Below are 16265 nucleotides of genomic sequence, written 5' to 3'. Positions count from 1 at the left end.
AGGAGTAAGAAAAGAACACTGAAAAATATAAAAATTACACTTCTAATGAAAATCAGTAGATCATAGTATAATCTGTCTTTTAAACACGTCTATTTGTCTTATAATTAAGCCATAAATCTAATCTAGGAAGCAAATCGTTCAGGAACTGAGCAATTACTTGATGTTGACAAGCGTTATATACTTTCCTGCTTCTTCTTAAAGAAGAAACATAAAATGGACCTGGAAAGAAGTTTGCTAGATTTCATTCATCTTTCGTATCTGAACGGTCAAATTTTCAATTGCGTAGCTTTCTCAGTATACAAATTCTGTTTAGTATATTAGCAGTTAAAACGGATAATACAAGACGTCAAGTAAAAAAAATCACTTATTAAGTGGATTCGATACCATAAAGAATCAGCCAATCTCGTCCATTGTAAACGTTTATAGTTTTTGTGGTCAAACTATTTATAGTTGATTTGGCGGTCTTGCCACAACTCGTGCTTGAATAAGCACGGATAAGCTTGGATAAGCGATGTGAATAAACTGCACAAAACTAAAAGCTGACATCTTCTTTTCCTGCAATCTTAGAAAAACCTTGCAACTTCTCTTGTTTTGTACTGGATATAGATATATTTAGTTTTAGAAAAACTTTTATCACTAGAAATTGTAAATTTTGTTGTATCATTAGAAATAGTAAGTCTTTTTTTTTCGATCAAACGGAGCAGAACTTTCATTTCAAAATTCAGGAAAGGGTTGTCCCTAAAAACTTTGTAGTATACAAGCTAGGAAAAAGCCCAAAATCACCTCAAAAGAAAAGTCATTTGATCAGTTTGAAAGCTATTTGGATTTTCTGTGGTGCAAACCGCTTTAATTAAAAACTTTGCCGACAGAATTAAATTACAAATTCTCAATAGGCTTCAATGATAAGTAGTCCCCTGGGAGAATTCACGAATAGACCTTTTGCCTTTGAGACAGTCAGCCAACGTTGAGGCTCACAAAATGATGTTTAAAGTAGCAAATCCTCTTAAGACAATGGCTTTTAGCATCTAACCAAGTACTGTGTCTAGAGGTTCTATTTCACTGATATTTCTTGATTCAAATCAAGAAAAAATGGCATTTGATATCTAAGTCAAAATGTAGAGCTCTCAGAATTAACAAAATGAAACTGATACGTCTTAAGCATTCATAACGACTATTTACGATAAACAGCTGTCTACGGATGTTCCAGTTCCAAGCTCTCTGAGGTGAAAGAGAAAAACGAACAAAAGATGCCGTTTATGCAGAATATCGCGGTCGCAGTCACTTTTGTTCATTTTCAAGCCAGTATATTTCTCTTGTTGTTTAAGCCAAGGGAAGATAAGTTTTCTATGTAGGGGTTTTGAACAAGGCAGTTCTAATGATGTACTTTGTTTTTTGATCTGATTCTAGTATTAGGAGTTATGGGCTATTTCACTTTTACTATGGGGTATGATCGTCTCTTACTAGGTTGCTAGCTGCAGCTGCGACCCAGATATAGGTTCTAATGTAATATAAAAGGCATTATTCTAAATAAAAACAGGTTGAGAAGTAGAATTTCAATTAGGTTCTCGGCAGTCTCATTTTAATTCAAGGAAGAAAACATTGAAGACTACCTTTATTGACCTTACATTACGGGATATAAAACATATAACTTTTTATTATTTATTATGTTTTACCTATATTAGCATAGCCCAAGGAGTATTGGGAACTTATAAGAGTATGGTAGAAACTACTTCTAATACAGAAAAGAAAAATTACTAACGCACTCTAGCGCTTGACGCCTTTGTTTATTCCAAACTGCTGCATACTTGTCTTTTAAAATATTTTGAAATAGAGGATAGGGTCAGTGGACTTTTTTTTTTTGGGGGGGGGGCGGAGGCATGGACGTATCCAGGGTTTTTTCGGGGGGGGATACAAAAAACTTTAAAAACTCACAAAAAGTGTTTATATTCATTTTTGTTACGTTTTTACGAGTCAGACAAACATTTCAGGGGGGGAGTCGGACCCACTAACCCTTCTGGATACGGCATAGGCAGAAGGGGCACTTACCCTGGGTGCAGAAACCTTAGGAGCGCAAAATTTATAAAAAAAACAATGTAAAGGTCATTATAGTTAAGTTATTTTTGAAATTTTATCTTTATTAAAAATAAAGTAGAGGGCGCAGTTAACAAATTAAAGTGATTAATAAACTCTTAACTAACTAGTAAAATAAAAATAAATTTAAAAAATAAAATAATAATCATTATTAAATTAAGATCATACTGATTCAAAAATGAATTACTAACTGATTAATAAAAAATAATAATTATTAAATTAAGATAATAGCAATTAAAAAAAAAACTAATTAACTAATAAATTGAAAAGTTTTATTAACAATAAAAATTTGGCTCGAAAAATTTTGGGGGGATGGGGGGGGGGCAATAATCAGGATTTTGCCCCGAACACAAGCGAGGGCAGAGCCACCACTGGGGAGGGTAAAAAAGCAGAAGTTTTGTGCCCAGTAAACCCACCCTCTAAAATTCAACTACATGTTTAACCTACCAGGATAAAAAATGATGAGTTATTATCATTTACCAAAGAAGTTTTAGCTTCAGTCCCATCGTGTTGCAAACTAATCTTATATCTACAATGTTCTTTATTAATGAAGTCACCAGACAATACACAATAATTAGTGCTAGCAATTTTTGATCTTCCCATATAAATCACCAAAGACTCATCTTTCCCTATAAATCACTAAAGACTCATCTTCCCATATAAATCACCAAAGACTCATCTTCCCATATAAATCACCAAAGACTCATCTTCCCATATAAATCACCAAAGACTCATCTTCCCATATAAATCACCAAAGACTCATCTTCCCATGTAAATCACCAAAGACTCATCTTCACATATAAATCACCAAAGACTCATCTTCCCATATGAATCACCAAAGACTCATCTTCCCATATAAATCACCAAAGACTCATCTTCCCATATAAATCACCAAAAACTCATCTTCCCATATAAATCACCAAAGACTCATCTTCCCATATAAATGACCAAAGACTCATCTTCCCATATGAATCACCAAAGACTCATCTTCCCATATAAATGACCAAAGACTCATCTTCCCATATAAATCACCAAAGACTCATCTTCCCATATAAATCACCAAAGACTCATCTTCCCATATAAATGACCGGACTCATCTTCCCATATGAATCACCAAAGACTCATCTTCCCATATAAATCACCAAAGGCTCATCTTCCCATATAAATCACCAAAGACTCACGTTTCTTATTCTCTTTGGCGTGGGCCTTTAAGTCTCTCTCATGTAGGGTTTCTTTTGTTTTGTTTTTGTTCTTTTCAATATACTACGTTTGGATCATTCAAAGAGAAATTCCTGTAGTCATGGGAGTTAAATCCATGAGCTTTCGTTAATTAGCAGACTTTTTTTCCTAAGGAGGCCGTCTTTCCTCCTTCAGAGAATAATAAATCTCTCTTGCTGGCATACAAATATAGCGCGTTTCAGCTGCTGAGCAATAGACATAATTTTAACTTCGCTCTGATTATATTCGAAGCTAATTCTATAGCTAATAAAACATGTCAGGAAGAGGAAAAGGCGGAAATGGAAATCAAAGACATAACGTTCAAAATGGCCAGGACTCCAGTTCCCAGTTAGAAGGATTCAAAGCTTTCTGATAAGGGCAACTATGGGGAGATAGTTGGCCCAGAGGCACCTGTTTACCCTTTTTTTACCGTTTTTATTTACGTGAACTCGGTTATGATAGCTGAATGTACACTGCTGGGTCCCTGTTGTATAGTTCTACACGTATTTCTGCACCATGAAATTCAGTAGGCTCTCATTTTTCCAGTTTATTTATCAGATAATTGTATTACACCAAGCTTTACAACCCCAGCTCTCAGTTGGATGGTTTATTATTTTCTTGCTTAATTCCAATTAAATACAATTTTTAAAGTAAAAAAAACATCAAAATAAAAACGCTTTTTGCTTACTCAGCCCATCTCATGTCTGTCTAAACCTGAAAACCACAATTTTTAAAGATTATTCTTTGGGTTTTTTCAAAACTATGAAGTCATTGGGGTACTATGAAGGGTATTGGGGTATTTGGTACTATGAAGTACCACATTTTCTACAGTGCTGCTACATTCAACTGCAGAAATAAATAAACAAAACCAATTAGTTAAATTTGACAACAGTTTTTTGTTAAATTTTGGTTTTTTGTAAGCAAAAAACCAATTTCATTTTTTTTTATCAAAGACTACTACACCTTAAAAAGAAAATCGACACCATCTTAAACAGTTTGATGCCACACGATTGTAGCTTATTTTTGGCTTGTTTTCACCCGTGTTTTTTTTTTTTTTTTTTAACCGTACGAAAGACATATGAAAGCCGTTTTCATTAAAACCTGAATTCCCAATTTTCGCTATATCTGAAGAATATAAGTGGTTATGCATATTTCTACTTAACCAATTCAAACAATTATGTTTCATTTTTTTTAAATAAACTTAAAAATAATTACAATAATTAAGTATAAATAATACTGATTTAAGAATAATAATTAATAAAATAAAAATAAAAATAAATTATTGATTGACTAATAAAACGAAAAAGTTTTGTCAATAAATTTAAAATTAAGCTTGAAAATTTTTGGAGTGAGAGGAAGGGGGAGGGCTAGTCAAGATTTTGTCCCGGGCGCAAGAGAGGCCAGAACCACTAACGGAGAGGGGAAGAAAAGCAGAACTTCGTGTCTATTAGGACCATTATCTTAAATTCAACTACCTATTTAACCTACCTGGAATAAAAAATACCTACCAGAATAGTTAAACTGCCCTTAATTTTAACTATTTAACTATTAGGATAATTTTACTGTTCTTGCTATTTCAAATCCAAACGAAAAAAAAACTTACGATTTTGAAATGATCATTTCTTCCAAGCTCGACTTCTTTGTCACCGTAGCAGTCATTTGACACTTTTTGCTGCTTTTCAGCTCTCCATCATCAATGAAAATTGACAGAAGGGGTAGATCCTTTTCCTGATGGGGGAGCATATTTACTTTAAGGGGACATGCTCTTATGACAAAGAGGTCGCATTCAATATCCTGGGCTTCATTTTTACCGCTTGTTAAGCTTCTGTCTGTTGACAAACACAGATGTTTGGCGGTGGCATTTAGTAGACGGGTGTTTAAATTAGTATCTTTACGAGTCTCGTTGATGAAGGACACGTTATCTGTAAGCAGTATAGGTACCTAAAACAAGGAAATACGTATTTAATAGTAATGTGTATACCAAAAGAATTGGCTATATAATTCCGCATATAATAATTCCATTATGATATGCGTGCATAGCAAAATAATGTTTTTTTTCCATGCGATTTATCCTTCCTTTTCGTTCGCGTAAGAAAAACTACAATAACCAAGAAAGTGTCACTGATGATTGCATATGAGCACGCAAAGAGATGAAGGCAATTAGTGAGGCATTTTAATAAATGTTCCTGCAATATTTAAATAGATATTCATCAATGACTTTTTTAGGGATCGTTTTATGACCCCCCCCCCTCGAATAAATAAATGTTATTTCCTCCATAGATGAATTTCCCTCGACAGACTACACGGGGGCATTTTTCGGGAGAATGACTGTCAGGGGAGGGAGAAGTTTCTAGGGATTTTTTTTTTTAAATACTATCGTTAATAATCCATAGGGGGATTTTTCGTGGGAATTTTTCAGAGGGGGAGTTTTTCTACTTATGAGGCAAAAAAAAGACATAAGTATGTTTTAATTTTAACAAAATAGATATCAAACTATTAAATATTTAAACTGTTAAATATAAAACTATTAAACTGTTAAACCCATAAATATTTACACTATTTCTATTTTCAAAATTTCACTAAAAGCTATTTCAGTAAAACATGAAGCTCATAAGCAGGTATTGTTTGGTTTCAATCAGGTAGACGGAGTTTTTTGGGCCCAGCAGCCTATCCCCATGTCAGAACCTTATGGTTTTAACAATTTTCCTCACCTTTTAAATGTTTTTTACATAATTTACACATTAATTGCTCTCTTTTTGTGTGTTTTAGTCTTATTTTACTATAACCCACACAAGCTAAGCTTTTAAGAGGTTAACTTTTCGTGTTAGTAATTTCGTACTTGATTTAACGTAATAAATTATTTGATTGATTCAATTTACTCGATTATCAATATTCTTGCTTTGATATTAGTACAAACAGACGAAATAATTACATTAATTTACTTCGTAACTGTTACTACTGTTTAATATTATGGCTTTATAAATGGTGTTTTACAAATCTTTTTACTGTTTTCTGTTTTACAAATTAGTCTACTGTTCCATAAAGGAGTTTACTATTTTATAAATGATACTGTTTACAAATAATTCCGTTAATTTATTTCGTAACTATTGCTGTTAATGAATGATTCCTTTACTGTTTTAAAAATGAGTTTAATAATTTATAAATGTTAAGGTTTAATCTGATTACTGTTTTCTGAAAGATGTTTTACAGATTTGCATACTGTTTCATGAATAAGTTAACTATATATGAAGCTGTTTATAAGTTATCTCAGCAATATATGTCTCATTATTACTGCTTATATGAATGTTATTTTTTTTTGTAAATTATCCTAGTAATTTATGTCTTAACTACCATGGTTACAGCCGTAGCTGTAACCAAGTAAAAGCAAATCAAGCCCGTAGTAACCAAAAGTTGAAAAACGCGTTTTGAAAAAAACTGCTTAATGAGAAAAAATTGCCATCTGACACTGATTCAAGAATGGTAGCTATTATTTAGGATGATCTTAAAAATTAAAGTTGATTGCGAAAAGAAATTTATGGCATTTCGAAAAAGAGCCTGAAACCCCTCGAAAATGGCGTCAGTTAAAAGTAAGAATTGCACCATAGGGGTCAGTATGGCCAAAAACCTTGTACCGGTAATTACAGTCCCCCAACTTAAACAAGAAGAAAAATTACTTTTTTGTATGGGTAGCACTGACGTCTCTTGTTATTTATTAAATAAAAAAAACTAATTTTTTAGCTGAAAGTAAGGAGCGACATTAAAACTTAAAACGAACAGAAACTACTCCGTATATAAAATGGGTTGTCCCCTCCGCAATCCCTCGCTCTTTACGCTAAAGCTTTTAATTGTTTTAAAAAGTAGAATTTTGGCAAAGAGTCAAACTTTAGCGTAAAGAGCGAGGGATTGCGAAGGGGACAACCCATTTTACATACGGAGTAATTTCTGTTCGTTTTAAGTTTTAATGTCGCTCCTTACTTTCAGCTAAAAAATTAGTTTTTTTTATTTAATTTCTGAACGTTTTTGAATTAATGCATGTTTGGTTTTGGCTCTCCGCACATAAATTATTAAAACGAAATTCGTATATCAATTCTTTTTTTGGCTAAATGGCTTTCTCTTAGTTTTGATCAGACGATTTTGAGAAATAAGGGGTGGAGAAGGAGGCCTAGTTGCCCTCCAATTTTTCGGTTGCTTAAAAAGGCAACTAGAACTTTTAATTTTTAACGAACGTTTTTATTAGTAAAAAATATACGTAACTTATAAATTAGGAGCTTAAGTAACAAACTTTCATAATCTTATATTTTTATTATGTATACGAGGGGTTTTGTATCCTCTTTAATACCTCGCTCTTTACACTAAATCTTAAGTTTTGTCCCAATTCTTTAAGAATGACCCCTGAATCAGAAAGGCCGTAGAATAAATAGTTGAAATTACTAAAAATACTTTAGCATAAAGAGCGAGGTATTTATCTCCTCCTAAATACCTCGCTCTTTATGCCAAAGTATTTTTAGAACCCCTCATATGCGTAATAATCTCTGTTCGTTTTAAGTTTCAATGCTACTCCTTCCTTTCATTTGAAAAAACGTTTTCATGTTTATTTTTCATTGTTTTCTTATAGTAATGCTAGAAAATCATGCGCCCTTTTCCTTGAATTTTTCTTCCCCCATGACAGATTCTTCCAAGGAAAGATCCTCCAACCAAGCCCCCTCCCTCAGCCCCATCCCCCAAACAAAATCAAATCCCCCTGAAAACGTCTGTACACTTCCCAATAACCATTGCTATATGTAAACACTGGTCAAAGTTTGTAACTTGCAGCCCCTCCCCCAGGGATTGTGGGGGAGTAAATCATCCCCAAATACATAGTTATTATGGTTCTCGACTATGCTGAACAAAATGGCTATCTCAAAATTGTGATCCGTTGACTTTGGGAAAAAATGAGCGTGGGAGGGGGCCTAGATGCCCTCCAATTTTTTGGTCACTTAAATAGGGCACTAGAACTTTTCATTTCCGTTAGAATGAGCCCTCTTGCGGCATTCTAGGACCACTTGGTCGATACGATGATCCCTGGGAAAAAAAAAAACAAAAAAAAACAAACAAATAAACACGCACCCGTGATTTGTCTTCTGGCAAAAAATTCAAAATTCCACAGTTTTGTAGATAGAAGCTTGAAACTTCTACAGTATGGTTCTCTGATACGCTGAATCTGATGGTGTTAATTTCGTTAAGATTCTACGACTTTTAGGGGGTGTTTCCTCCGATTTTCTTAATTAAGGCAAATTTTCTCAGGCTCGTAACTTTTGATGGGTAAGACTAAACTTGATGAAACCTATATATTTAAAATCAGCATTAAAATGCGATTCTTTTGATGTAGCTATTGATATCAAAATTCAATTTTTTAGAGTTTTGGTTACTATTGAGCCGGGTCGCTCCTTACCAAAGTTCGTTACCACGAACTGTTTGATATTTTTTTGTTACTGTTTACGTTAAAGTTTATTATATTTAATAATTTATTACGTGTTAACAATTTCATAAACGTTACTAGTTTTTATGACTGCAGTTTTATAAATGAGGCTTTACAAATGAGTTTACTTTTTAGTAAATTTGTCAAATATTTTATGGATGTTACTTATGATGAAAAGTCTCATTAATCTTTGTCGTAACTGTCACTGTTCAAAACTCAAAAAACTTTTTCCACGAAATAAGTTTTTCAAAGAAAATTAAAGGGGTACATTAAACCAAAAATGAAAGCCAGAACATAATCTGTAGACCAGAACATAGTTTGCACTTGACTGAAAACATATACATTTTAAATGTATATGTAATGTTTTACATTTAAATCTATTTGTAAAAAAATAATAATAATAAAAAACAGTAACCAAGATTATTGAACGAAATAAACAAACGAATGTTGAATGGCAGTTTAATACACATATAATATCGTTTATTCTTTAAAGTTTCAATAATTTTGGATTTATTAAAGCTAAAAAATTGAAAACATTTAAAATCAACACACCATTAATTATATTGATTAGTCTTAGTAGTAAAACATTATTTTGAAAACAAATTTAAGGGATTTTCGAAAAACGGCCTGACACACCCCCTACAAATGCCGTCGGATCAAAACAAAAAGAAGACCATTGAAAACCCTATACACCTAACCCTCAGTCAGAAACCTTATATAGGAAACTTACAGGACCCCGGCTTGAACAAGGAAAATCCCTTTTTAGATGGATAGCACTGATGTGCCCTCTTTTTTTCTTCTTTTTTTCCACTGCTTAGCAGGACACTGAAGCATCATAGAGGGAAACAAGACAAATTTTTAAAGAGATAAAAAAAAAATCACTATATTAAAAATAAACAAACAATGCTCAAAAATGTGAAAATGGATTTAAAAGAGACAAAAAGCCACTGAAACTACATGTGCTCAAACGCTATGGATGGCTACTGAGCTGTCTGGTGATACAGATTTTGAGAGAATGAAATCTAAAGTAAAAAATGACAGAAAAAAAAATCAACAGACTAGTGCTGTTAAGAAGCAAAAATTGAGAAAGTCAAACATTTCAGAGTGAACACTATAGCGTTCCCTAAAGTAAAGGGGCTTAAATGTTTTTTCCCCTATAGGCATTTCATGTGGAAAGGGTGGTCACATAAACCTAAGAGGAGGCTCATTATATTTTAAATCAAAATTTCTAGTTCCCGTTTCAAGAGTCAAAAGTGACCGGAGGGCAATGAGCCCCCCCCCCCACACACACACACACCCATTTCCCCAAATGCTTCCGATCAAAATGTTTAGATATCTATTCTGTTTAAGATAGCCCGAAGGTCACATAACTATGGTTCCGGGTTTGATATACCCCCCCCCCGAAAACTCGGGCAAAGGCTATAAGTTATGCTTGGTGCTCAATGTTAACATCTAAGATTTTTATGGAAGGGGAATACGTATGTTATTTTGATTGGAAATCGAAAGTTTTTGTGCCCTTGTTAAGAGTAAAAGTGATCAAAGAGCAGTCAGCCACCCACTCCCCCCGCCCTTTTCTCTCCAAATACGTCAGATAAAAGTTTTTATATAGCCATTTTGTAAAAAAAAAAATCAAAAGGTCAAATAACTATGCCTATGGGGTTGACACACCTCCCCCTAGCCTCCGAGAAAGAGCTATAAGTTATGAGTTTGCCCATGGTTGACTTATAAGGATTAGTATTGGAAAAGAGTGGATGTTTGATCTGTGTCTTTAAAAAGGCTTAGAGCATTAAGGTAAAACTTTAAGGAAACGTTGAGTGAGATGCCGAAGACAATCAAAACACTTTATGTGCTTGCTGATTGTGAAAATGGAATATTCAGCAATATCTAAAGAGCTACTGAGGGTATTAAGTTGAAAATTTCAAGGCATGTTGAGATGTTGAATCTTGCTCTTTTTAGGCATCCCCTCTTTTCAACAGTGGCCGAAATTCTTGACTTATCAGGCTAGGATAACCAGACAAGGACTATGAATTATGCAATTTGCCCATTGTTTACATGCAAAATTCATCATTAAGAAAGGGGGAAATGTCTGTTAAGGGGGTATCCGAAACAGTCCAAGGGTATCAAGATGAAACCTTAAAGAATATTGAGGGGTATGTTATACTACATTAAAAGGTACTACATGCATCCAGTTTATCAGAATGGAGAATATGCAATATTTTAAAAACAGCGGAGAGTACTAAGTTGGAACTTTCAGGACATATTGAAAACTGGTTGGAGGGCTGCCCGCCCCATCCTATTCCTTTTTAGTTATAAACCTTCAAAAATGTTTGATTAAATTTCAAAATAGACATCTTATTGAAATAGTCGAAAGATCAAGTAACTATGTCAATGAAGATGACGAAACCCCCTACAGCTTTGGAGAGGATGCTGGTCATAATATACACACTGCATACGTGCTGATTATCAGAAGGACGTTGAAGAGCTATTGGAGGGTAGCCAGCCCCTAATGTCATTTTTAAATGATCCCTCCCCTCATCACAAATCACGATTTTGAAAAAGCGACATTGTTTGCCCCCATCTCCCAGGGTAAGGATTGTGGATTATACGATTTGTCTGTTTCTCATGCATGATTTATCATTAGAAGAAAGGAGGATTTTTTTTTTATTCTAGGTGTGTTTGAGAAGGCTATGGGTATTAAGGTTAAGTTCGGGGAATGTTGAGGGGCATGTTATACTAAGCCTAATGATACTATATTCACCTTGTTTATAAGAAAGGTGTATCTGCAATATCACAAGAACAGCTGGAGATAGTAAGTTTAAACTTTCAGGGCACGCTGAGGAACATATTAAAAAGTAGTCATAGGGCAACCAGTACTCCTACCATTCCTTTTTTAGCTGCCTGAGACTCTAGGCAGGCCTAGCTTTCTAAAATATAACAAACCGTGTATTGGTCCAATAGGAAAGGCACCCATATAGGCAAATAAATAATAGGCAAACAAATAATAAAAACACTATAAATAGTAAGATTCCTATGCTCACACACATCTAGATTGGGTACCGACATATGTACAAGCATAAAACACATTTAAATCCATTTTTCGGTATAAGTATAACTTTCCAATATATTTGCCACTCTCCCGACGTACTATTCAATATATTTCCCAACTATGAAATATATTGAAAAATTTTCTATTATTATCGAGATTTTCCATTATAATGGAAGAACCGAGCGTGATGAACCTGAAAGAACCTCAACACAATTATTCCATTTTAGTTCAAAATAGTCGATAAAATCAAATAACTAAATCTCCACAATCAAAAACGATACTTGGCAATAAAAAACGAACAGAAATTCATTTAGAAAACTTTCCGAAAAAGAAGTTTTTCGAAGAAAAGTAATGAGCCATATGAAACTAAAGACCAGAAGAAACAAATTCCTATAATAAATTAAAACCAAAAAAGGGCGAAAATTACTATTAGAGAATAAATGAAACCCAAAACGCACAGAAATCAAATCAACAATCATAGCAAACAAACAAATAACCAGGTACTAGAATAAACGAATAAATAAATCTTCAAACAAGCAAAGCTGAATAAGCTTAATAAAACTAAAAAAGAGCAAATATCACTACAAACAAGAGTTTGGCTACTGCATTGAATAGGTCTTAACTGTTACAACTTATCATGCTTCTTGTTTCACAAATGATATTTTATACGTATTTACTGTTTGATAAATGTGTTTAGAATTAAAAAATATAACTGTTTACAAATGAGTTTATGTTATACCAGTCATTATTTATAAATGTTGCTTACGTATTCTTCCTGTAAGTTTTTTCTTACTGTGAGTCTACCAACTGATGTCGTTTCCTGGTTCCCAGTACTCTTTTGATATTCCACCTTCTCAGCTTCTAGGATAGATCTGGCTTTTTCTTTCTCCATTCCTATCTTGACTAAAACTCCTTCAAGCTGTTTAACAATTTCGTCAACATTGTCACTTTTTGGAAGTTGGTCTGGATTTAATACAATCAGCTATAATAAACAATTTCGTGTTAAGAAAGAAAGAACAAGAGCGGGGACAACGTAAAAAAAAATAAAGAGAAGAGAGAGAAAGAGAGAGGGAGAGAGAGAGAGAGAGAGAGAGAGAGAGAGAGAGAGAGAGAGAGAGAGAGAGAGAGAGAGAGAGAGGGAGAGAGGGAGAGAGAGAGAGAGAGAGGAGAGAGAGAGAGAGAAATATTAATGTATCAAGAGTTTCCTTGAAAAATCTAGAGATAGTTCATTCCGGTACAAATAAAAATCCTATTTTTTTTATGTGACCACAAAGATTAATCTAACACCCAAAAAATTAACCTCTAAACTCCCTTCATTCGAATCAGGCCTGAATATAGATACTGCAAGATGATAGCTCCCATCTTATTATAGAAAAAGTTTTTTTTTTTTTTTTTGAAATATTAAATCCCAAGCCCCATACCGTATCTCGGTTAGGCCCAGGCATGATTTGAAGAACGAAAAAAAAAAAAAAAAAAAAAAAAACAAGTTTTTAATGAAAGTGAGGAGAAACGTTAGAACTTTAAAAAAATAGAAAATTATTCCCCATGCTCTGCGCGCTAAAATTTTACTTTTTGTCCCAATTTTTTAAGAACAACTATTCAAACAAAAGTTCTGATGAAACACACCTCATCAGGGACCTCAACAGTAGACTTAAAACTGAATATAGTCTCTGCAGATGTGTAAATAGTGCAGAATCCAGATTCCTTCTGACCAACAACGTTATATTCGTCAAGAGACAGCTCAGAAGAATTTTCATATACATTCTTTATATTTCTAGACGTAAAGGCGTCTGCATCTATCATGGCAAAAAAATCGCTTTGACACTTCCCTCTCAGCTGATGGATTAATCTAAAAAAAAAAAAATGTTTGAAAGAATTAGTCTAAAAGAACATTCTTGAAAATTTCCCTCGTGAGCCAAACTGTTATAGCAATATAAACAGTTCATAGCTTTTCCTTTAACTAATGAATGAAACTCTTAAAGAATCAACTTGAAATTCTCCCTTTAACTAATTAATAAATTTATAGAAACATAGTTAGCTTAAAAGTTTCCCTTCAACTGATATGTCAGCCGAAGAAAAGGAGGAAATGAGAAATTATCCCTCCAAATGATGTAAAGGTAAAGAAAGGCAAAAAATTAGCACTGGACTTTACAGTCCCTACCGGCAATGCTGATTTCTGTTTTATGGCTTCTCAGCTAGGAAGTGCAATAGGAAGTTGGGGGTTAGCCATCCTGCGCTTTCACACACCCTTCCTGTTTACTTTTTCCCTCAGATCAATATAGGAACTCTTTCCTACACCCCTAAAACTCTTTTTACTCTCTCTCCTCCTAGAGAGCAGTACCTGCCCGAATAAATGACAAGGAAGTAGACCTATTGTTTGGGCCCCTGGTGCTAATTATCGGATAAATGTCCTTTTTTTCTTTTTAAGTTAAATTTATTTCCGCTTTGAGACTTGTTGTTTCAAACCTCCCCCGCTTAATCTTAAATACCACGTATCTTTCTTTTGGCCTGTGATTGGTAGCTTCTCATAGAGTTGCTAATTAGCTTCAAGTAAAAATAGAGCAGCTGGTGGTGAGTCACTGCTTGGACGAAGGACTGACCCTTGCGGAGAAACACTTGGCCAGTGCCTCACCCCTTGACTCAAAGGATTGGTTGGTCTCCTGAGCTGTACCTCTTTGTAAATTGTGAATCTGACCTGAAAACAAAGAGATTTTTTTTTGTTTTTGGTCTAAATAGGCTAACTTTATCATTTTTCACCTAGATAGAGTCTAGAGAAAGAGAGAGAGGGTGGAGTTTTAGTATAGAAGAGAAGGGCCTATATTATTCAAGATATTTTTCCTGAGAGAAAGTAAGAAACTAAAGAAGAAACTGTATATATATATATATATATATATATATATATATATATATATATATATATATATATATATATATATATATATATATATATATATATATATATATATATACTATATATATAAAAATAAGTTGTCTGTCTTTTATGTCTGTTATACTATGTCTGTTACGCCAGATTATATCTTATCTATTTATAAAAATAAGTTGTATGTATTTTTGTATTGAGGGTTTGCATATGACGTCTGAAAAATAAAGAAGAAAAGAAAACTGAAAAAAGAAAAATGGTAAAAAACTAAAAAAAAAAATAAAAAGAAAAAACTAAAAAAACTAAAAAATTAAAAAAAATTAAAAAAAGAAAAAACTTAAAAAGAAAAAATGTAAAAAAAAATAAAAAAATAAAAGGTAAAAAACTAAAAAAAGAAAAAACTAAAAAAAAACTGGGAATTGCACAAATATTTCAATATATTTTGACAAAAGATTAAGGTAATTCGAAAACCTTAAAACAGATACCCAAAATTTTGAGGTTTATTATAAATTGTTGGAGCTTTAGCTTGCTTGGCACGTAAAGATTTTTCCAAGTGTCAATGTTAGAATGAACATTGACAAATTGAAGAAAACAAATCAATAAAAAGAACAAACTTAAAAAAGAAAAACTAAAAAGAAAAAAACAAGAAAAAAAAAACTAAAAAAGAAAAAAAACTGAAATGAAACTGTAACTATATATCTATATAAATGACGACCGGGACACTCAAACACAAATTACAGACTGGGATACCGGGACACAAATGACGACCGGGACACAGGGAATATAAATGACAACCTGGACACAGGGACACAACTACAACGGGGACGCCGCTGGCACAGGGGGATATATAAATGACGACGGGGACACAGGGAATGTTCGATTAGCAATCACCATCAACAAAGCTCAAGGGCAATCGTTAGAAAAATGCGGTATAGATATGAATACGGATTGTTTTCCCATGGACAATTATTATGTTGCATGTTCAAGAGTTGGTAAACCTGACAATCTATTTATATGGACAGACAATAGGACAGCAAAGAATGTTGTATATTCGCAATTTGTACGTAGTTAAATATATATATATATATATATATATATATCTATATATATAAAAATAAGCTGTCTGTGTGTCGAGTGATGTCATGTTTGTGTGTCGACTGACGTCATGTTTGTCGACTGACGAAATTACAGACCGGGACATCGGGACGCAAATGACGACCGGGACATAGGGAATATAAATGATGACCGGGACACTCAAAGAGAAAGCGACCGGGACACAAGGAATGTTCGATTAGCAATCACCATCAACAAAGCACCGGGACACAAATGACGACAGGGACACAGGGGATATAAATGACGACAAGGACACTCAAAGAGAAATTACAGACCGGGACACCGGAACACAAATGACGACCGGGACAAAAATGACGACCGGGACACCAGGACACAGGGAATATAAATGACGACCGGGACACTCAAAGAGAAATTACAGACTTGGACACCGGGACACAGGGAATCAACAACAACGGGGACGCCGGGGGGCACAGGGGGATATATAAATGACGACGAGG

General features: G+C 33.8%; 1 protein-coding gene across 3 annotated transcripts in view; it reads right to left on the bottom strand.

Annotated features, from left to right (window-relative positions):
- The window catches only part of LOC136034944 (general transcription factor 3C polypeptide 1-like), a 136030-nt gene that overhangs the window by 25608 nt on the left and 94157 nt on the right, over window positions 1-16265 (bottom strand). For all 3 annotated transcript variants that reach the window (XR_010619301.1, XM_065716482.1, XM_065716483.1), the window contains exons 18-20: window positions 13440-13662; window positions 12580-12795; window positions 4913-5250 (exon numbers count right to left, since the gene is read on the bottom strand). Coding sequence is in view for 2 of the 3 variants with exons in the window: in XM_065716482.1 (XP_065572554.1) it covers window positions 4913-5250; window positions 12580-12795; window positions 13440-13662 (777 nt within the window). In the remaining variant the exon portion in view is untranslated. The remainder of the gene's footprint in view (window positions 1-4912; window positions 5251-12579; window positions 12796-13439; window positions 13663-16265) is intronic.

The sequence above is a fragment of the Artemia franciscana genome, chromosome 13, assembly GCF_032884065.1.
Source record: "Artemia franciscana chromosome 13, ASM3288406v1, whole genome shotgun sequence".
Taxonomy (NCBI): Eukaryota; Metazoa; Arthropoda; class Branchiopoda; order Anostraca; family Artemiidae; genus Artemia; species Artemia franciscana.
This window is presented reverse-complemented; position numbering and strand designations above follow the sequence as displayed.